Source organism: Arabidopsis lyrata, assembly GCF_000004255.2.
Source record: "Arabidopsis lyrata subsp. lyrata unplaced genomic scaffold ARALYscaffold_4, whole genome shotgun sequence".
Taxonomy (NCBI): domain Eukaryota; kingdom Viridiplantae; phylum Streptophyta; class Magnoliopsida; order Brassicales; family Brassicaceae; genus Arabidopsis; species Arabidopsis lyrata.
The window spans coordinates 13,515,625-13,538,852 of record NW_003302552.1 but is presented as its reverse complement, the minus strand read 5'-3'; the positions used below and the strand labels follow the sequence as shown (position 1 = coordinate 13,538,852).

At 33.3% G+C, this 23,228-nt stretch overlaps 4 protein-coding genes across 6 annotated transcripts; 3 read left to right on the top strand and 1 right to left on the bottom strand.

The window, feature by feature from the left end:
- The first annotated feature begins 12,613 nt into the window (after positions 1-12,613).
- On the top strand, positions 12,614-13,702 carry LOC9315282 (glutathione S-transferase U7). Its single transcript, XM_021029597.1, has 2 exons — positions 12,614-12,991; positions 13,069-13,702. Exons 1-2 carry the CDS (start codon positions 12,620-12,622, stop codon positions 13,423-13,425), a joined length of 729 nt encoding a protein of 242 aa, XP_020885256.1. The 5' UTR covers positions 12,614-12,619; the 3' UTR covers positions 13,426-13,702.
- Positions 13,703-14,738: 1,036 nt separating this feature from the next.
- Positions 14,739-16,355, bottom strand: LOC9317109 (metal tolerance protein B). Its single transcript, XM_002879168.2, has 2 exons — positions 16,051-16,355; positions 14,739-15,929 (listed from the first exon to the last, which is right to left on the bottom strand). The coding sequence occupies exons 1-2, from the start codon at positions 16,123-16,125 to the stop codon at positions 14,811-14,813; spliced, it is 1,194 nt and encodes a 397-aa protein (XP_002879214.1). The 5' UTR covers positions 16,126-16,355; the 3' UTR covers positions 14,739-14,810.
- Positions 16,356-17,899: 1,544 nt separating this feature from the next.
- On the top strand, positions 17,900-20,272 carry LOC9317108 (serine/threonine-protein phosphatase PP1 isozyme 1). Of its 3 annotated transcripts, none has more exons than XM_021028304.1 (4): positions 17,900-18,262; positions 18,750-19,309; positions 19,395-19,618; positions 20,047-20,272. In XM_021028304.1, the coding sequence occupies exons 1-3, from the start codon at positions 18,037-18,039 to the stop codon at positions 19,566-19,568; spliced, it is 960 nt and encodes a 319-aa protein (XP_020883963.1). In that variant the 5' UTR covers positions 17,900-18,036; the 3' UTR covers positions 19,569-19,618; positions 20,047-20,272. The 3 variants fall into 3 exon arrangements, with proteins under 3 accessions (XP_020883963.1, XP_020883966.1, XP_020883964.1); XM_021028307.1 differs by having other exon boundaries at positions 20,019-20,272; XM_021028305.1 differs by having other exon boundaries at positions 19,994-20,272.
- A 219-nt stretch (positions 20,273-20,491) lies between these two features.
- On the top strand, positions 20,492-23,135 carry LOC9315281 (methylsterol monooxygenase 2-1). Its single transcript, XM_021028308.1, has 7 exons — positions 20,492-20,727; positions 21,500-21,637; positions 21,857-22,002; positions 22,184-22,303; positions 22,402-22,614; positions 22,715-22,795; positions 22,876-23,135. Exons 1-7 carry the CDS (start codon positions 20,698-20,700, stop codon positions 22,928-22,930), a joined length of 783 nt encoding a protein of 260 aa, XP_020883967.1. The 5' UTR covers positions 20,492-20,697; the 3' UTR covers positions 22,931-23,135.
- Positions 23,136-23,228: the final 93 nt, after the last annotated feature.

The following is a 23,228-nucleotide window of genomic DNA, read 5'->3' as shown; positions in this document are numbered from 1 at the left end:
TTATAGAAATATGAAAGTTAACAAAAATCTAGAGAAAAAGGATGAAGAAGCTTAGCTTAGTGGTGTGGCTTAACAAGCACTCTGGCTTAGAAAAAAAAAAAAGAGTTTGAAGCACTTAGGCCGACACCCATAAAGATTTTATGGATCATCAATTTCATTTATGCAGCATGATATTTCTTTTGGCGTGGGGATTTTTTTTTTATTATTATGGCGATTCACATGAGAAAGCTTGGAATGAGATTTATGATCGATATCTTGTCACTTATGTTCGGGGTATTATTCGTAACCTCTGTTGCCACCTTTCTCAATCCCTTGTATGTATTTGTGTTCCCTGTGTTGGTCGGTCTCCTTGTGTTTTCTCGGTGGATTACATTTATATTTATCCAATTCATACAATATCAAAATATATAATTTATTTTATATAATCATACATAGAAATCTCAAGCATTTTTTTGTTTTTAGTTCAACTATGATAATAATTTTATTTAGTATTTTTGTGCATTCGAGGTAAAATAAACATTATTAGTGATAAAATGATAATTTACAATGATATTCTAATATTTAGTCAAAGTTGTTGATATAAACTAACACATAACCTAAAGTATAATCCAAATTATTTTGTAAATAACAAATTAAATATATTTTCTATAAAATTATATGAAGTGCAATCAAAAGCTTTATATATATATATATTTGGCTTATCATCAGTTTTACAAATTCTTTGTGAGGTTTCTCCGAAAAGGTTATTTTACACATATGATTCACATGACGACGCATGTTTGATGTTTCACAACACATATAAATTATGATAAATCAATATTTACCGTAGCTTTCTAATACCACCGGCATGGTATAACTCAAATTCAAATTAGGGAGTGTGTGTATATGTTTTTGAGTTATATAATGAACAAATTTTAATAAAACTCACAACTATTTAGCTACTTCTACAAATTGGTTTTGGGATCCCATTATATGAATACATCTAGAGAGTGACTGAACAGAAGACAAGTGGGGCTACTTCGACTTCTAGCTTCTGAATTAATTAATGTTTACGTGTCTTTCTCTCTTTTTGGCTTTAATAAAATTCCATGGACGTCGAATTTTTAGAGGTCAAGAAGTTGGATGGTTTTGCTGCGCTCTTGTCTCCCAAACGCAGCCCACTTGCTCTCGAATTCACCTTCTAATCCAGACTTCTTCTTATGGCGTAACTCCATCACTGAACTATACCCTCTCAGTGCTGTTCTTCGAATACATGTAAGATGCTAAACCCTTTTTCAACGCCTAACTCTTGGCACAAAGTGGTTTGGTTCTCGCAGCGCATTCCAAAGCATGCCTTTATTATACTCTAGCTAATACTTCGAGACAGGCTCTTGACAAGAGATAGTCTTCTAAGTTGGGGGATTTAATGTGCTGCCTCACTGTCTCCTTTGTGGTTCTTCATTTGAGTCGGTAAACCACTTGTTCTTCTTCTGTTCATAAAGTCTTCTTTCATCACTCACAGGGACATCAATCCTCCATCATCCTTTCAAGTCATCGTCCAATGACTTGCCATGGATGGACCAAAATTTAGTTTTGAATTATGCTTCCATATTTTTGTTTTTTGCCATGGACCATCTTTGTAGGCCGATGAGAATTGAAGTTGAAATTTGAGAGAAAATTTGTTTTTAGTTGTCATAAAACATCAACTTATCTTTCGCTTCCAACTTACTTGTGTAATGCCCCAACCGTCTCTACCAGTGGGCCTCACGTCCTCTCTCGGGCCCATGGCCCACTCCTGTCCGACAGTCGGTCCGCTACGTCCGGGAGGCTTTAAAGACTTGTTTACCGACCCTACAAATCACCACATGATCTTTTCCTGTGTTTTGTCCTCACTCACAAAGTTCCGACAATCACTTACCGGAAGGTCACCCATCCTTAAATTGCTCCAGCTCAAGCACGCTTAACTGTGAAGTTCTCTTAGGATAGTTGACCGAAAAAATAAGTGCACTTTGGTGACATAGGTGGCCAAATCAATTATTTTAAACCTCTCTGCATGCACCACCATATTCTTCAAACCGGGGTGTTACACTTGATAACCCAAAACATCATCACAATATTTCTTTCGATTCCAACTTACTTGGTAAACCAAAACATCATCACAATATTTAGTGAAGAAGTAACAGATGATGAAACGGTTGAAAGATAATGTAAGACAATTTTTAACAAACAAGAGATAGAACATTATAGATACTGTAGTCCTTCAAATAGTTGTGTGTACGTTCGGAGTTTGGTTCATGTACTAAGCCTTGCTTTTATGGTTCAAAGCAAAAATATAATTACCCTACTATCCAGTCTCCACTTTGACTCCAAGTAAAGAGGTGCAAAATAAATGATTCCATTGAAATCTTCAAACTTTGATTAAATTTTGTCTTCTAATGTAGCCAACATATACGAATTATCTTTTACTAATACCACCTTTACTTTGACTCAATACACGCTCTAATTCAATATGATATCTATAAATTTATAATAATTTGAGTCTATGTCATAGATTTTTGTCTCTGGTCCATGAAATCAACATTTTTGATAAAAAAAACAATCAAAAGTGATTCTCAAAACCTTGTACCGCATGTTACCACTACGTCAAAAAGTATATGTCATATATGAAAAATTTTCTCCATCTTTCCGTAATATGTCTTGACCATACATCTAAAGCACAATTTTATTAAATAGAGAACTGCAATTGTCCCACTGTGATAAACTTCTAATAGCTTCTTCTTGAAGTCGTGAATTTGGATATAACTAGGATTATCCAAATATAACTAGCATTTAAAATTTGGAGATTCTCATGTGAAAAACTATATTAGATAAAAGTTATGTCGCTGAAGATGGAATTATAATCTTTGCATACTATCCCAATGACTTGACGTTGCACTCTTTTGTGATGTCTCGGAAATTACACATGAGTTGCTTGCTTTTAGTTTTATCATTCATTTTGCACAACATTTGTATTCGTGGTGAATAAACCAAACAAATTTTACATATTTAATCATAAATAGACATGAACATAGATCTAAGTATTTTTACCAAAAAAAAGTTTTAAAAAATTTAAAAAATATATCAATCCTCATTTTCATCACCGGTACATGAACCAAACTGTGTTTGTAGACGCAAGTACTTGAGTGTATGGCATAAGCATTACGATCGATTTGTGTGGTCCTTTTCACCATTCCTTTTGCTATTTTTTGTAAGCGATTGCAGCAGCAACGTTAATAACCCCCTCTTCATTCAGTATCAGGAACTTCACTTGATGTAAAAATGCTTGGAAAGTTCCAGATAAGATGTTTTCATGTTGCTGTAAAAAATTCTTGGAAAGTTCCAGTATTTTAACCTTACGAAAAAATAGATGGTTGTCTGACAAGATAGTGCAGATGATTACACCATCACAATGAGAGATTCTTCTGAAGGTTCCATCATTGATACTCTTTATCAATGTATAATTCACCGATGTTGGACTCTCTAACTCAAACATCAAAATCTGAGTACCTTTAGCGTGAAGAAACAAGGGAATTGAGAGACTCCAATGCGAGTAGATAAACTCTATTTGCTAGATCGTAGTTTCTGTAACTCGGCAAAAAACTTCAGGCTGACATATAGCGTTTTCTGGACTTTCCAGTATTTCTTTTGACCTTTTCTCTAAAATCCTGCTCCAAGATTCAACCTTAAATCTGTTTTTTATTTGTAGTTTATGTAACTCAATCAACCGTCAACACTTATGAATATCTCTCTGCTGGGTATACATGCACCGACATTTGTTTCTTGGACTGATCATGAACACGAGAATGTAGGAGTTTGTCTTCCAACTTTTTTCCATTTTTTTCAAGGTTATCCACTTGGATGTTTGATATAACTCTTGTGTAGGAACGAACTTTGGGCTAGTAGGGAAAATGCAAGCTCTCATATATATATATATATATATATATAAATATACTAGAAGGTTGCCCACGCGATGGGTAGATTTTTTAATTCATGTATATATATATTTTTTTGGTCAAGAGATGAATGTATATTTAAATTACGTATTTTATGGAAAACTTTCATCTAATCATTGTTAATCATAAGAAAAACAAAAACTTCTGTTATTTTATTTTTTCACAAAATTTAAAAAGTCTATCTTGGATTTTTAATTACAAACTATTCTAGATGCAATTCTAAATTTTACCAAAAAAATAAAATCTTCTCAATGCATTTCTAAGTATTTTCTAGTCTATCAAAACACATGCTAAATTTTTTATTTTAGTTAAATTATGTATGTTATAAAAAAAACTTCTCTTACCTAAGTGTTGATAGAACACTAATTCTAAATTTTGACAATGAATTTATTGTGAGATAAGTACTACTTGTTGAATATTGTTTTCATGGTATATATATAACAAATAATATCTTTGACAATCTTCTTTGTAGGTTTAATAATGATAATATTTTCCTATCAATGTAGCAATGTTGAAAATTGATAGGTCATTCCTTCAATATTTTTGTGAAGTGAGTACTATATAAATAGTTTTTCTCATGGCATATATGAAAAAATCTCCTAAATGGTTTTTGAATTTTGTCTTCAATAGTTTATTTTTTAGGTTTTGAAGTGATATTTTTTTTAAATATAGAAGTTTTGAAATAGTAATGATAATTTTGTTTTTACATCATTTAGATCGACAATGTCTGACCTATAACATAATACACGAGGTAACGTGACCATATACTATTTTATATGGTTCAATTAAAATATATCTTATCAAATTATATGAAGTGGCAATATATTTTAACCATCTATTTCATTATGCAAAGAAATTATTAAAATAAATAAATATATATATATATATATATATATATATATATATATATATATATATATATATAATCAAAAAATATGTATGTTCATTCTTTTGATGAGATCGAAGATACTTCATGCAGTTTGAGAATCTAAAAACGAATGTCATCAATAATCATGTTGACCACTTACTAAGCTTTACAAACTCTTGCCATTCCCTTTAAAACCAAATATGAAAATTTATAGAGAATAGTTTGCTATTTGTGATGAATATCTACTCCAATATATAACTGTTTTTACTCCTTCAAATTATAATGCCCAAAAATGATAGTTAGATGTATGATAGATGTACATAGGGTCTTTAAATGATGACAAAATAATATATTTTCGACAACAAACAGAACAGGAGAAGGAGTAGCAACATGAAGAAAACCCCAAATTGTAGTGTATGATCTTCAGGAAGGTTGGTAGCCTCTACAGTGGTGATGATCAGTGAAGAAAACAAACAGAATAAGATTCCTGTACTTGCTTCTGAAATCTGTACTGCCGCTTCCTTTAAGCAGCATTTCCACACACCGTGGCGAGTCAGCCTCAGCCGTCGTGTGCTTCCCAAAAGAAACGAGCTCATTGAAGAGAAGGATAAGTAATAGTTTGTTGGCATGTCTGACATCATTGATCCTCCTGGGCTAAAAGGCTAAACAATTTTTTTTCAAACTGATTATTGTTTTTCATCTTTAAAATTATGATTTTTATATCATCTTTGTTTAACAATGCATAAATAATTTATGCTTTAAAATTATGATTCTTATATCATCTTTGTTTGATTTTTTAACTGTTTTGAATCAACTTATCTTATAGTGATTGTCCAAAGATAAATCTTATATTCACCTCTTCAATGTCTTTTCTAACTGCTGGAAAAGTAGGTCTTTAAGGTTCTGTTCCTCTTCAACAGTGGGATTGCATTCTATTCCTTTCATTCACTGAGAACATCAATGTGGATGGTGTTGGATTTTTTTGACAAAGTTCTGTTGCCTTTAGATGGCTCCTTTGCTGTGTGATTATTCTTCTTTTCCCTTGACCATATCTTAGTACTCAACAGATGCGATCGTTTGAGACGTCATGCAAAGAATCCGGCGGATATAGTGAAGCTTTTTACTTCCCACAAACGATCACTGCCAGTGAGTGGAGCAATCATACTAGACGAGGATTTTGAAAAAGTTTTGTTGGTGAAGAGGTATAAAGGACCTTCCTGGACCTTTCCCCGGGGGAAGAAGGACTATGAGGATAAGGAAGACTATATGTGCGCAATACGTGAGGTATGTTCTTTAAATTTCATCACTTTTTATTGAGACACATTGACACATTCTTGATCTTCTTTGTGTAACACAGGTCTTAGAGGAAACAAGATTTGACATCTCCAATCTACTCGACAAAAAACACTATCTGCAGAAATTCTTCGACAAACAAAGAGCATGTCGATACATTGTTGCTGGGGTGTCAACTAATACAACTTTTGCACCTCAAACTAAGCATGAAATCGAGGTGCATGCTAATTCTTGATTGATGCTTCTTGCTGGATTGATGCTTCTTGCTACTTTCTGTGATTAATAAATATCATGTTTCATTAGGATCACTTGACTTTATTTCATACTAGAAGGTTGCCCACGCGATGCGTGGATTTTTTAATTCATGTATATATATATATATATATATATATATGTATATATATATATATATATATATGTATATATATATATATATGTATATATATATATATGTATTTTTTTGGTCAAGAGATGAATGTAAATTTAAATTACGTATTTTATAGAAAACTTTCATCTAATCATTGTTAATCATAAAAAAACAAAAAACTTCTGTTATTTTATTTTTCGACAAAATTTAAAAAGTCTATTTTGGATTTTTAATTACAAACTATTCTAGATGCAATTCTAAATTATTTTCTAGTCTATCAAAACACATGCTAAATTTTTTATTTTACTTAAATTATGTATGTTATAAAAGAAACTTATCTTACCTAAGTGTTGATAGAACACCAATTCTAAATTTTGACAATGAATTTATTGTGAGATAAGTACTACTTGTTGAATATTGTTCTCATGGTATCTATATAACAAATAATATCTTTGACAATCTCCTTTCTAGGTTTCATAATGATAATTTTTTCTATCAATGTAGCAATGTTGAAAATTGATAGGTCATTCCTTCAATATTTTTGTGAAGTGAATACTATATAAATAGTTTTTCTCATGACATATATGAAAAAATCTCCTAAATGGTTTTTGAATTTTGTCTTCAATAGTTTATTTTTTAGGTTTTGAAGTGAGATTTTTTTTAAATATAGAAGTTTTGAAATAGTAATGAGAATTTTGTTTTTACATCATTTAGATCGACAATGTCTGACATATAACATAATACACGAGGTAACGTGACCATATACTATTTTATATGGTTCTATTAAAATATATCTTATCAAATTATATGAAGTGGCAATATATTTTAACCATCTATTTCATTATGCAAAGAAATTATTAAAAATAAATAAATATATATATATATATATATATATATATATATATAATCAAAAAATATGTATGTTCATTCTTTTGATGAGATCGAAGATACTTCATGCAGTTTGAGAATCTAAAAACGAATGTCATCAATAATCATGTTGACCACTTACTAAGCTTTACAAACTCTTGTCATTCCCTTTAAAACCAAATATGAAAATTTATAGAGAATGGTTTGCTATTTGTGATGAATATCTACTCCAATATATAACTGTTTTTACTCCTTCAAATTATAATGCCCAAAAATGATAGTTAGATGTATGATAGATGTACATAGGGTCTTCAAATGATGACAAAATAATATATTTTTGGCAACAACGATAACATGAAAAAAAGATAATAGTATTTTTAGAACCGAAAAAGATAGTAGTAAGAGAATGAAGTATGTTAAAAATTAGCGTTTTAGTTATAATACCAATTGCTAAGAGATGATTATCATACATATCATCAATTCTCCATCACTCTTCAAGATTACGCAAAACATTTTCCTCAAACTTTCTACTTTGTAATTGATCTATGAAAAAAAAAAATTTGAACCTTTTGTCCCACTAGTTTTTTTTCGTTAGTCCGATCCTTGCTTTGTCTTGCAACCAACTTTACTTTTCATTGTGAACTCCTTTTTCCATATGCATTCAATCATTTAAAGTTCATCTGATGCCTCTCAATCCTTTCGTTAGTTCAACTACATCATGATAGATAATAGTCATGCTCCAAAATAGAATTTTCTTCACCTTGTGATGTGAGACAAACATCTCTTTCTTGAGGAGATGTATAAGAATTGTTTCAATTTTATTTGGGGTAAAAAAAACGCATGTAACTAAAGATTGATGTAACCATTTTAGAAAAATATTAAACATTAAACATTTAACAATTTGAATCAATCACAAAAACTAAATAACAAAATATAAGAGCTATTATGAGTCTTAGATGTAAGTAAGAGTCTATGTATATTAGATTATTAGTACAATATATTAATGTTAGATTGACGTTTTTTTGTGTTGAAAGTTTTAATTTGAGTCTATATATATTAGATTATTAGTACAATATTCCCTCCGTTTCATATTAAGTGTCGTTTTAGCCTTTGATTTTTTTTAAAAAAAATAAGTGTCGTTTTGTGTTTTCAATGCAGATGTTTGGTCTAATTTCCAGTTTTGTCCCTACTAATTTAATGTATTGACCAATGAAAAAATAATAAAATATATATATAATGGGTAAAACAGAAAAATTTAATTATTTTCTTAATATGTGTGCAAAAACCTTAAATGATACTTATTATGAAACAGATGGAGTATATTAATGTTAGATTGACGTTTCTTTTTGTGTTGGAAGTTTTAGTTTACCATTGGAAATTATGAAACTTCAATGCCCAAGTTAATGCTAATTTTAATGTCCATTATAGTTGGTCATTTAGTATTTTTTAGTCCATGTCTCTTTATATTGTTGAGTCATTAAATAATTTTGACTACGTTTTATAAAAGTTGGAGGAGAAGTGTATATGCGTGTCTCAAATTATATTAATTGGGTAGTTTATGGTTTCCATTAAATTTGATAACTATGAAAAAATTAACGTTGGTCATTTAGTAGTCTTTGTTAGTTCATGTCTCTTTATATTGTAGAGTCATTAAGTAATTTTGACTACGTTTTATAAGAATAAAAAAAGTTAATTGGGTAGAAGTGTATTTGCCTGTCTCAAATTATATTAATTGGGTAGTTTATGATTTTCATTAAATTTGATAACAATGAAAAAATTAATATTATGTAAAAAAATTAATTTTTAATTATGTTACTTAATTTTAACTATAGAATGAGAAGATAAAATAAGGAAAAATCTAGGAAAAAGATAACTTCAAAGTATAAATGTTTTCTTTTCAGTAAAATAAAAATTTAGTTGGGATTTTAATTTGAAATGTGCAGATTACATAGTTAATGTAGTTAATCAATCATATGTGAGTCAACCATATGTTATAAATCGTGTGATTAGTCACATGAGAAAGAAAGTTATTGCTAATAAGTTATTAAAACCACAAACCAATTTAATGCTATTAATTGAAAAAGCGTTTAGGCCCAATCAAACGAAAACATCACAACATCACAACGTGTTTGGTGAAAGCAGGAAATGCAGGGACCGTGTGAATTCATTAAGGATCTTTCAAAGGAGGTGACAAATGCGAATACGAATTTGTAGGTCTTGAATAAGAGCTCACAGGTTCCCCACGTGGAGAGGATGATTGGATGTGTGGCACCGGAGGATGGGTGGAGTAAGATGAACACTGATAGAGCGTCCCAAGGGAATCCGGGGCTAGCCACGGCGAGTGGAGTGCTGCGGAATAGTGATGGAAAGTGGTGCGGGGGTTTCGCCTTGAACATTGGGAGATGCTCCGCTCCGCTAGCCGAGCTATGGGGAGTGTATTATGGGCTTTATACGGCGTGGGAGCACCGCGTTACACGGTTAGTATTGGAAGTGGATTCGAGTTTGGTGGTTGGTTTTCTTACGACAGGGATTGGGGATTCTCATCCGTTGTCTATCCTGGTACGCTTGTGCTACGGCTTCATTGCAAGGGATTGGATTGTCCGGGTTACTCATGTGTATAGGAAGGCTAACCGTCTTGCCGACGGGTTAGCTAACTATGTGTTTTCTTTGCCTCTTGGTTTTCATGATTTTGTTTCGGTTCCGGTTGTTGTTGATTCATTTTTGAGAGACGATGTTGTTGGAACTACGCTTCTACAACGGATTCGGATGTAATATATATATATATATATATATATATATATATATATATATGTAAAAATGAATTGTCAAGTAACCCAATAAAAAGAAAGTGAACATTTTAAACTATTTAATTTACACTTTATATAACCATTTTCCAATTATAATTAAAATAGACCAAATTAACACTCATGTATTAAAAATTTGTGGGCTATATAAACAGTATAAGTCAAATTTCTTGAAATATTATGTTCAACTATTTAATTTACTCTTTATATAAAATTTCAAAATTATAATTAAAAATAAATTAATCAAAATAAATGTTCAACAACTCAAACTTAATAATTATTAGTATGGGGGTTACAAATTTGAAAATACGTAAAATAATTTTACTGTAAATTATTATAAGAAATTCATTTTCTGATTTTCCACAATAATGGTGTCACATAAGATTTTTGGTTTTATTGTGGTAAATTAATATGAATAATTAAACACTTTGATAATAATAAAGATTATATTTTCTATATTATATTGGTATTAAAAAGTTGGGAGACTCACAAAAATGCCCATTTTTCAATACTCCTTTTCAAAAATGCCCCATTTGGCTGTCCATTTTTAAAAATATCCCTTTTTATGTACAAAATGACTAAATTACCCTTCTTTTAATAAAAGATATCACAAATATATAAGGAAATATAACAAAATTAGGTCCACAAAATACAAAATATTTTTTGGCGGGAAAAGTGATCCCGCAATTTTTCCCGCCAAAACACTTGTAAAAGCTTGTAAAACCTTTAAAATACCTTGTAAAATTTTCCCGTAAAATTTTTTCCCGCCAAAATATTTTTTTTGCGGGAAAAGTGATTCCGCAATTTTTTTGGCGTTAAATTTTTGGAGGGAAAAATTTACAAAGTATTTTAAAGGTTTTTTACAGGGTATTTATAAGGTTTTACAATGTATTTTAAAAGGTTTTACAACGTATTTATAAGGTATTTATAAGATATTATAAGATTTTGCAAGCTATTTTATAAGGTTTTACAAATTATAAGGTTTTACAAGTTATAAATACCTTATAAAACCTTATACAAGGTATTTTAAAGGTTTTTACAAGTGTTTTGGCGGGAAAATTGCGGGATCACTTTTTCCGCCAAAAAATATTTTGTATTTTGTGGACCTAATTTTGTTTCAAATAAGGGTAAATGGTCATTAAAAATTAAAAGAGGGCAAACTTAAAAATGGACTCTCAAAGGGGGCATTTTTGAAAAGGAGTATTGAAAAAGGGGCATTTTTAACAATTTCTCTAAGAAGTATGGAGGAAAAGAATCAAAACTTAAAATATTGGAAAATAAAGTAATGGAGATATATTTATTGATTTAAATAAAAAGAAAAATTAGTTATGGTATATTAATGTGGATAATTAAAAGATGGAAAATATGACACATGTCAAGCATTTGAAGTGTTAAATGTAAAAAATTTAGAGCAAGTTTAGAATAAACTTTGTCATATTATATAAGATATATATATATATATATAACAAGTTTTGTTACCATGTGGAACTAATTTGGTTATGCAAATTCAATTGAAATTGAAGACTCAACGGGCCAAGGCCCATTTTTATATATTTAAAGCCCAACCTAATTGTTTGTTCTTATTTCAATGTTGACACGTAACATGACATGCAAGCAAAGCATCGACTCGTTTTCTATGTTTTAGAAGTATCTTCATTCGCCATTTTAAGTGAAGAATTATTTGTCAATCAATATAAAAAAAAAAATTGGGGTTTACTACGGGTCACCCATCTTCATAAATTATTCAAAAAGATGTATATGATTGTTTGTTATTTGAGTTAGAAAAGAAATATCGTTTTCGATTATTTTACAGATAAAATCAATTTCAATAAAAAAATCGATGATTTACATAAAATAAAAAAATATACGGTATGTTTCGTAATATTTTAGATTTTGGATAGTAATTTAAATATTTTATAACGAAAACTATAATGTATTTACTTAATAATAATTTTACACTACCTAGTTTGAAATTAATAAAATTGGAATTGCTATTCATCATATCCAAAATAAAAGTTAACTAGTTTGATCTCAAAAAGAACAGCAGATAAAACAAAAAAATTGGGGATGGGAGGGTAAGGCGAGGAAACGGTTAACCGCAGACACTAGCTAGTTTCAACAGAACCACCTACGAACCAAACCCAACCTATTGGTCTACATTTTGGAGACGAGTCTCTTATGTAATCATCGACGTTTTTTAATTATTTTTCGGGGGAAACGCCGGCCAAAACCCCCAATATTAATTCTCATCGTTAAACATGAGAGGGTTCAGGGTTTAGTAATCAATAAGCAGACTCATCTCCTAGGTTCCCACACCCCTTAAAGTTTTTAACCAAAGTCTTCTCTATTTAAACAACTCAACTTCAATCTCTATCTTCCGATGTGGGACAAAGTAGCATTTTATTGTAACTATATTCGTCACGGGTGACGTCACAATTCTTTCTTATAAATGTCAAAGAAGAAGAAGCTAACGAAAGCAAAAAGAGTGATAATAATGGCGGAGAGATCAGATTCAGAGGAAGTGAAGCTTCTGGGAATGTGGGCGAGTCCTTTTAGTCGTAGGATTGAGATTGCTCTTACGCTTAAAGGTGTTTCTTACGAATTCTCAGAGGAAGATATCACTAACAAGAGCTCTTTGTTGCTTCAATTGAATCCGGTTTATAAGATGATTCCGGTTCTTGTTCATACTGGTAAACCGATTTCTGAATCACTTGTGATTCTTGAATATATTGATGAGACTTGGAGAGACAATCCGATTCTGCCTCAAGATCCGTATGAGAAAGCTATGGCTCGATTCTGGGCTAAATTTGTTGATGAACAGGTATGATTTTCAATTTCAGTAAACCGGTTTTGAATTTTTAAACCGGGTTTTTAAAACCGGTTATTGGGGAGTTTCAGATTTATGTGACGGCGATGAAAGTGGTGGGGAAGATCGGAGAAGAGAGAGATGCGGTGGTTGAAGCGACGAGAGATTTGTTGATGTTTTTGGAGAAAGAGCTTGTTGGGAAAGATTTTTTTGGAGGGAGAAGTTTGGGGTTTGTAGATATTGTGGCCACGTTGGTGGCGTTTTGGCTGATGAGGACGGAGGAGATCGTCGGAGTTAAGGTTGTTCCGGTGGAGAAGTTCCCGGAGATACATAGATGGGTTAAGAATTTGTTGGGAAATGATGTTATCAAGAAATGTATTCCTCCTGAAGATGAGCATCTCCAGTACATCAGAGCTCGTATGGAGAAGCTCAATATCAAATCTGCTTGATAAGGATTATAGAAGTTCTAATAATCAAAGTATGTCTCTTTTGTTTCAATTGCTAAGTTATGTGAGATCATTAAGCTGAAAGTTCTTATATTTCAGACAAATAGTTGGGAAGTGTGTGGTTGTTGTATTATTGTGTGTAAGAGATGTGAATAAGAGATGTTGTTGTTAGTTCTTGTATTGTGTGAGACTTTTCTTAGAAACTTGTCTGAAAATCTGAAAGTTTGGCAATAAGATTGTGTTGAGACTTGAGATGTGAATGAGATTAGTATTTGGACTTCATGTCCCTTTGTTCTTGTTTCAATTGCCAAGTCCTATGGGATCATTAAGCTCACAAGTCTCAAATTTCAGACAAGTAGTTTGGAACTTTAAGCTTCTTGTTGTATATGGTATTGTCTGAAGAGAGAGATGTCATTGTAAGTTCTTGTTGTGTGTGAGATATTTTCTTAGAAATTTGTCTGAAATCTGAAAGTTTAGCAATTAGAATGTGAATGAAGAAGATCTGCTGTATAATTTTTTGTAAGAGATGTGAATCAGAGATGTCTTTGTCAGTTCTTTTGTTGTTGTGACACTTCCCTTAGAAATTTGTCTGAAAATCTGAAAGTTTAGCAATTAGAATGTGTTGAGACTTGAGGTGTGAATGAGGAGTTAGTGTGTCGTTTCATGTCCCTTTGTTCTTGTTACAATTGCTAAGTCTTATGGTCTATGGATCATTAAGGTCAAAGTTCTCAAATGTCAGACAAAAAGTTGGGAAAATATTGTATGTAGAGATGTGAATCAGAGATGGGAGATGTCATTGTTAGTTCTTTTGTTGTGTGAGACTTTTCTTAGAAATTTTTCTGAAATCTGAGAATTAAGTAATTAGAATGTGAATGAGGAAAGCTGTTGTATCATTGTCTGTAAGAGATGTGAATCAGAGATGTCTTTGTCATTTCTTAATTTCTTGTGTTGTGTGGGACTTATCTTAAAAAAATTTCTGAAAATCTGAAAATTTAGCAATTAGAATGTGTTGAGCTTGAGATGTGAATGAGGAAGGCATGAAATTAATGTGTTCTTGTTTAAACTACTAAGTCCTGTGGGTTCATTAAGCTCACAGTTCCCAAATTTCAGACAAATAGTTGGGAACTCTGAGCTTCTTATTGTAATGTCATTGTCAGTTTTTGTTGTATCTGGTTTTGTCGATGGAGATGTCATTGTCAGTTCTTGTGTTTTGTCTTTAGGATTTGTCTGAAATCTAAAAGATTTGCAATTTTGAGATGTGAATGAGGAAGGCCAGAGATAAGTCTGTGACTATGTACATGTTTTCTATATTCAAATAGGAAAATTTAATCTTGTTCTATCAAAAGATGTTCTTAAGCAACAATACAAAAGAAACTCTCTGCTTTTAGCTACTCTGATTCAACCTGAACAGTTACATGATAAATCCCACAAGATTTCCTACAGAAATTTCTAACACCAATAATGATCTCTTTAGGACTAGCTCCAGGCTCTGGTAAGATATGACACGATAATACGATTCTCCCAACTGTTATCTCCCATACATGGAGATCATAAACAATCTTAACTCCATCGATTCGCTTAAGTCCTCTTTCGAGCTTCTCTATGTCCATATCACGCGGTACGCGTTCCATCAGTATTCCAAATATGTTCTTGAGCATTGGTAAAGTAGCAGCAAGAGCAAAAGCAGAGAAAACAAGAGTACAAATCAAATCAACCAAAACCCATTTCGGTTTCACCCAAATGATACCTCCACCGATCATAACACCAAGTGACTGAATCATATCAGCCATTGCGTGAAGATAAGCTCCTTGTATGTTAATGTTCATCTCCTTTGACGATGATTTCTCACCTTTTAAAGGATTCATTTCCTCATCCTCCTCTTCAGCCACCACCTCCTTGTGATGATGTTGATGATGATGATGTTGATGGTGGTGGTGGTGGTGGTGGTGGCTATGGTTATGTCCTAACCAAAGGACCATAACCAAGTTCATGAAAAATCCGAAAGCCGAAATCCCAAACATGATTTCACCATTAACCTCTCTGCTTCTGCTAACTAGTCTTTGAATGGCTTCATGGATTATAACTCCAGAGACAAGCCATATAAGCTGAACAGACAAGAACGCCGCTAAAACTTCAAGCCGTTTAAACCCAAACGAGTTTCTCGGATTAGCTTCCCAGCTCGAGACCTTGATAGCCAACAAAGAGACACCCAAACCCGCCACATCCGACAACAAATGCGCAGCATCCGTCATAACCGCAAGACTATTTGCCTTAAAACCTCCCACAATCTGTACAGACATAACAATCAGGTAAAGAAAGATAAGGCTGCTTAGTCTTCTAATCGATTCTTCGCGTTCTTTCGTCTCGGAAACGCAATGTTCTTGTCTCGTAAACGCGCAAGACAGAGGAACCACGCCTAAAATTTCCTCTGTTTTTGATGGTGATGGTGACTCCATTTCTTCGTCATCATCGGGTTTCAAAATGCGGATTTGCTCCAATTCCATAAGCTGTTTATACGTTACAAAATCTTTCATTAGAGAGCTAAAACAACATTTTGATCTTCTTTCTTTTGGATTTTATATGATTAAAGATTTGAATAAAACCCATTTATTGTGTTAAGAAACAAACCTGAGAATCAGATGGAGAGGCAAAACGTATATGAATTCCAGAACTGTCTTCTTCAGAAATCTTGAATTTTTTCATTATTTTTTATGTTATGGTTAGAGATATAAAGACATGAACACAGGCAATTAAGGATGATCCAGCAAATATGGGAGGAGATGTTTATAGATGTGGAATTTTCTTTTTTGTATGGGAATCTAAAATAAGTCGTTGTGGCTTGTGACGGGTGAAGAAGAATAATCTTTTTCTTTAATAAGGAGAATGTAGGAAAAAGAAATAAATATAAAGATTTTGTTTGGTGATTCTTTTGTTGTGTATGAGATTTGTATGATTGTATTTTATTTTTTTTTTTTTTTAAATAACCGCGGGTCTCTCAAAGGCTTCCTAGGCCCAAGGACTAATCCCACGAAACTGGCAATTTCCCTATGTAAACCTGCCAGTGACCGTGCCTCGAACCCTGGTGGCGGAAATCACAGCTGTGACCCCTTTACCAATAGGCCACAAAGCCCGGTTTTTGTATGATTGTATTACCATTCAAAGGTGGCGTTTGCGTTTCAGGCGAACAAAATGGACTGACTCTTCTTTGTTCAAAATAAGGATTCATTCAACTAATTTTCTTGGATCTTTAGCGTGTTGTTTTTTCGTCTCTTTGTTTTCTTTCATTATATAAATCAATTATGAACTTAAACCAATATTATTTTAAAATTAGGTTATGATCGTTAGGTTATGTAATTATTCCATGTTGATATAGTTGTTTTTACTTGTTTATTTTTTGCTAAAGTTTATTTACTGTTTTTTTTTTAATGATATATCAAAATACATAGTTATTAGTTAGCATTTAGCAGGTAAGAACGGGAATTGGTGATTTCTAACAAAAGAATGGTATTGCATACATGCACATATATGTTAATTTGACATCTACCAGATAGTGAATCTATTAGCTATCAGCCTATCACCTATCAAACACTAATAAATCATGTTTGTTTCGTAGTTGTTGATGGTAACAATATGTTTCAGTGACTAATTGCTAATCCAAAATTTAAATCGTTGAAATTTTAAGCGTTTTAATTTATTAGTCGCTAATTAAGATTTATCTAATCTATCACTTAACTACAAAAACGATTAACAATTGATAGTTATTAATGGTTGCTGATCATTATCGACGACTATTAAACAAACAACAAAACATATCGTTGATCGCTATTCCCGATCATTACTACACAAATCGTTATTACTGATCACTGTTACTGGTCGCGGTGGCGTAATAGAAGCTAGAACTAGGGCTGTAAACGGAGCGGATATCCGGTTTTTTTAGGATATCTGTATCCGTATCCGTATCCGTATTATCCGCCAATTTGGTATCCGTATCCGGATCCGGAATTCCGGATATCCGTAGACATGCAAAAAAAAAAATCATTTTTTCATATAAAAATACTGTATTTTCGTATAAAATACCGTATTTTCGTATAAAAATACCATATTTTCGTATAAAAATACCGTATTTTCGTATAAAAATACCGTAGTTCGTATAAAAATACAAAATAACCGGATATCTGTTATCCGTTTTTAAAATTAACATTATCCGTATCCGTATCCGTATCCAGAATATCCGTTATTTTATTATCCATATCCGTATCCGTTTTCCCGGATATCCGTTATGGATACGGATATCCGCGGATACCGAATAATAATCTCAGGCCTAGCTAAAACTAGTTTTCTACCGTTTGGAAATTTGCATATAGGAATCTTCTAGAAGAAAGCCCATATACAAGGCCCATTAGGTTGATTTCACTACGTAATAATAAAGAAATATAACTTTTTTGTCAAACAAAGAAATATAACTAAAAATAAAAATGAACCAATCAATCAAAATTGACTAATCTCAGAGCACACCAGTCTTCAGGTCTCTCTCCTCCTCGCGGCTCCAACGCCAAAGCAAAAAGCTTCACGATTGAAAATCTCCGTTCGTTTTCCACCTCTATTAGATCGGAGATGGCGGAGAAGCCGGCGCAAGAGCAGGAGCAAAAGCGAGCGATGGAACCGGGTGTTCTGGACGATATCATTCGTCGTTTGGTTGAGTTTCGGAACACGAGACCTGGATCGGGGAAACAAGTTCATCTCAGTGAAGGTGAAATTCGTCAGCTTTGTGCTGTCTCCAAAGAAATCTTTCTTCAACAACCCAATCTGCTTGAATTGGAAGCTCCCATCAAGATCTGCGGTCAGATTTTTGCTCCCTTTGGTTTTAAAATAGTGGTTTTTTTTTTTTTTGTAGTGGTGAATTTAGTGCATGTTGTGATAAAGTATCAAGATTTGTTTAGTAGTAATGAATTGAATTCTTAAAAATATGTTTATCTTGAAAATCCATGAGCTCTTTGTAAGCTGTAGGTAGGTCACACTTTAGGTTGTAAGTTTGAGCATTAAGTGACTGAAGAAATGTGAGATTTTGATTGTCTTTTGAGTTCAGAACAATGAAATTAAGCGAATGGGTGGTATAAAGTGGGAATTTTTATTACTAAAAGTCTAAGGATTAAGAGTTTTGACTGGTTCTATGAGGTTTGATTCTTTTATCTTAATGTTGACTAGTCAAGTTATGTGTTTTCATTGGGTCTGAGAAAACATTTCCTGCAAAAGCTTAATGTTGACTAGTATCTTATATGCCATGTTTTCTTAGATGTAATGGTTATTTTTTGTCTTTTACTTTATAGGTGATATTCATGGGCAGTATTCAGATCTATTGAGGCTGTTTGAGTATGGAGGCTTTCCTCCCGAAGCCAATTATTTGTTCTTAGGTGATTATGTTGACCGTGGCAAGCAAAGCTTGGAAACAATATGCCTTCTCCTAGCTTACAAAATCAAGTACCCGGAGAACTTCTTCTTGTTGAGAGGGAATCATGAATCTGCATCCATTAATCGTATTTACGGTTTTTATGACGAGTGCAAACGCAGGTTCAATGTCAGACTCTGGAAAATATTCACTGATTGCTTTAACTGTCTTCCTGTGGCCGCCTTAATTGATGACAGAATACTATGTATGCATGGTGGGATTTCCCCAGAGTTGACAAGTTTGGACCAGATTAGAAATATTGCACGTCCAATGGATATTCCAGACTCTGGTTTGGTATGTGATTTACTGTGGTCGGATCCTAGTGGAGACGTCAAAGGCTGGGGCATGAACGATCGCGGTGTTTCATACACTTTTGGAGCTGACAAAGTCGCAGAGTTTTTGGAAAAAAATGACATGGACCTTATCTGTCGTGCCCACCAGGTTTTTACTCGAGTTATATCTGTCATTGAGTTTATTATGAACACTGTGCAACCTTAATCTGAGTGTTTTGACTCTATTATTTTAGGTTGTTGAAGATGGGTATGAGTTCTTTGCAGACAGACAGCTTGTTACAGTATTTTCAGCTCCCAACTATTGCGGGGAATTTGACAACGCTGGCGCAATGATGAGCATTGATGAGAGCTTAATGTGCTCATTCCAAATTCTAAAACCGTCAGAAAAGAGGTCGCCTTTTCAATGACAACCATTATCCAGTGACCACCATGCTTCAAATTAACAATTCTCGAAAAGGTAAAAAACTTCTTTTTATGTTATGGTAGCCCTGGTTCTTCATTTTCTGCTTTAGGTATAACTTGTACACCGTATTTAGCTCTTAGTGGAGTCCATATATTATCTTCAGAAAATTGTGATGGAAAACATAAATAACCTTTAAGCTATCCTGCTTTTTATGTGTTGTAATCACAGAAATGAGTAGTAGCTTATTTTGTAAGGTTCAGTATCATACAATAGATATAAAAAGTCTAGGCAAATTCGTAGTTCCCATCATTTGAGGTTTTTTCTCTTCATCTCTTACATTTCTGTGTAGTTCTTGTTAGTTATAATTTATCATCAAAGACTAAGATTTATGTTCATCACCCTGAGAATTGATTACTGTAATCTGTGTAGATCTGAATGTTCTTTTGTGGCTCAGCTTTTGGCATTTTGATAATTTGCTACAGCTACTTGCGAGAGGAACTAGAGACGGAAACTGCTCAATTGGGACGTTAAGGGTACTGATAAATAGTGCATTAGACATGTAGCTGTTGACAGAGAAGGTCTCAAACAGAAGAACAACTCAAAGTCTCTTCTGGTTTTATCATCATCTCTCACATCTATCTTTGTCAAAAATGTGTGTGTTTTTATTAGTCTTGTCTCTGAAATAATATTAGATTCTCATTTGTACTCTCTATTTATTTATAAAAAGTTAAAAACCCAAATTCAAAACTTTACTTTTTTTTAGTCTCTTCACCACCATATTCACCACCATAAAGATATCATCATGGGGTGCCAATTGTCACATGTAAAACTATATGGTGCTAACGAGATTAAAAAAAAAAACACAAAACAACACTCTTTGTGAAACGAGATTAAAACCTTAAAGCGACATTTTTTGTGAAACGGGAGTATCAAATTAATAGGGACAATAATGAAACATGTGTGTGCACGTGTGATGGAGAGGACAGAGAAGAATAAAAGAGTGGTCTCAGAAACAGCCAAATCAGATTCCTCTTTGTCACACACAGTTTTGGCTTCTCGCTCTCTCTTTCTCTCACACACACTCTGCATATCTCCGCCGCAGAGATCCATCGTGTTTTCAATTTCTGGTAACCATGGATTCTCTCGTTGAATCTGGTTGGAAGGTACTTTCTCCATCTCCGTATTGCTTGCTTCATCTCCTACCTTTGTTTGCCAGATTTTTTTTTGGTTTTGTTTGGTGTTTTCAGAGATTTCATCGTGTTTTACTTCTCCGTCTCTGCCGACTTCATTGTACTGCATTTATGATACAAGTATAGGTACTGGAGCCGTGTTAGGTTGGTTTTGTTTGTGGTCCATCGCATTGGATTGTTGTGGTCCCTTTTGTGTTGAGATTGGTTTGGTTTCGTGTCGATTTCTTTGTGGTTTCAGATCTGGATTTTGACTGTTTTAGTTCCAGATTATTAGTTATTACGAATGTGATCTCAGTTTTTTTTTTGGAATTTGAGTGGATTTAGGTATTGTTGTTGGACCTTAACGATTAGTTGATTAGACCACACGAACGGATTTTGATTAGTGATTGTAAGCAAAGTAGCTAATTAAATGATTACTGTTTTGGATTTTTGCTTTGTGGATTTTAGTGTTTGTTTAGCATATAACAATGCTGATGTAGAATGTGACTTTTTTTCTGAGCTCAGAGGATTGTTATACATGCTGATAAGCAATAGGTCTTCCTTGAGTGTCTTCTTAACTCGCTTTTCATTGATGAGTGACTGTTGATGGGGATGGTGTTTTATTCCATTGCCTTCAGATTGATATTTCGTTGAATTAAACATTTTTCTTCTCTTTCCCTTAAGCCAATCTTTGGCAATCTTGTTTGGCTCTTAGCTAGAAAGTTGTAGCTCTGTTACTGACACCTTATTGTTGGTGATGATGCAGTACCTTGTTACACATTTCAGCGACTTTCAACTGGCGTGCATTGGGAGTTTTATCCTTCATGAAAGTGTGTTTTTCTTGTCTGGACTCCCTTACATTTTCCTAGAAAGGACCGGTTTTCTCAGCAGTTACAAAATTCAGGTTTGTCTCTTCTTATCATGATTCTAGGGTCTTCTATCTAATAGCTTTGTGTGTCTGTTAATATATATACTGAATGAAAAGAGATCACCAAGTAATCAGCACCTGAAACCTTTAGTGATAAAAAGTATATGTTCTCAATTCTCCATGGATAATGTATTGTGATAACTGGTTTAGCTTCTTTTTTATATTAAACAACTACTCTTGTTTGGTCTTCTGCAGACAAAAAATAATACTCCTGAAGCCCAAGGAAAATGCATTGCTCGACTATTGCTTTACCATTTCTGCGTAAACTTGCCCCTCATGATGGCGTCTTATCCTGTTTTCAGATTCATGGGCATGCAGAGCAGTTTTCCTTTGCCGTCCTGGTATTATCAGGTTCTTTAGTGCTGGAAGCTTTTTTTTGCCTTTGGGTTCTGATGTTAAACTCTTCCAATGGGCAATATATATAAAAAGAAATATATAAAATGTCAGTGTTGAGCTGCATGAGAAGAACCTGAATTATGTTTGATCTAGTTTATGATATCATATTTGGTGATGCTCTTGCAGGAAAGTGGTGTCTGCCCAGATCTTATTCTACTTCATCATTGAGGATTTTGTATTTTATTGGGGTCACAGGATCTTGCATACTAAATGGCTGTACAAGAACGTGCACAGTGTGCATCATGAGTAAGCTTCAGTACTCACCATCTTTTTTTTTTTGTGCTTGACGATATTAATCCATCACGGTCCTCAATAAACAATCTTATGGTATTACTTATTTACAGATACGCCACACCGTTTGGTTTGACATCAGAATATGCTCACCCCGCTGAGATTCTGTTCCTGGGTTTTGCTACCATTGTTGGTCCGGCTCTCACCGGGCCTCACCTGATCACCCTCTGGTTATGGATGATGCTCAGAGTTATTGAGACAGTTGAGGCACATTGTGGTTATCATTTCCCATGGAGCCCCTCGAATTTTCTTCCTCTGTACGGCGGGTAAGATCAAACATCTACTTGTAGCCTTCTTGAAGGAACACACGCACCTAAAATCTATCAGATCATTAACATGAATGATTGTACAATAATTTGCTTGCAGTGCTGACTTCCATGACTATCATCATCGATTACTCTACACAAAGTCTGGGAACTACTCATCAACGTTTGTCTACATGGACTGGTGAATATCTCAACTTCTTTTCTTACTTTAACGAAGTCGTAACTATAAACATGTAAATTTGTTTCTCTATGTTACTTCAGGATCTTTGGTACCGACAAAGGTTACAGAAAACTGAAGGCACTAAAAGAAACGTGAAATTCGATTTCTCGAGAGAGAGGTCTTGTTTTCAAAAACTCTTCTTTCTTCTGTTTTGTCTCTACAATTTCCTCAACTTTCGTCATAAGAACAACATTATTTGCAACAATTTGTGTTTGTACAATCGAAGCTGCTAGTCTTAACTCGATTCGATGTTGAATCTTTTAAGTGCCCATTGTTTCTATTTGATTATTACTAGTGCTTACTGGTTTTCTTATTCTTTAGACACTGCTTAGAACATATGATCTAATCTCTTGTCTTTGCCTTGCGTCAGTGAGTAAGTACCTCTTCAAGTACT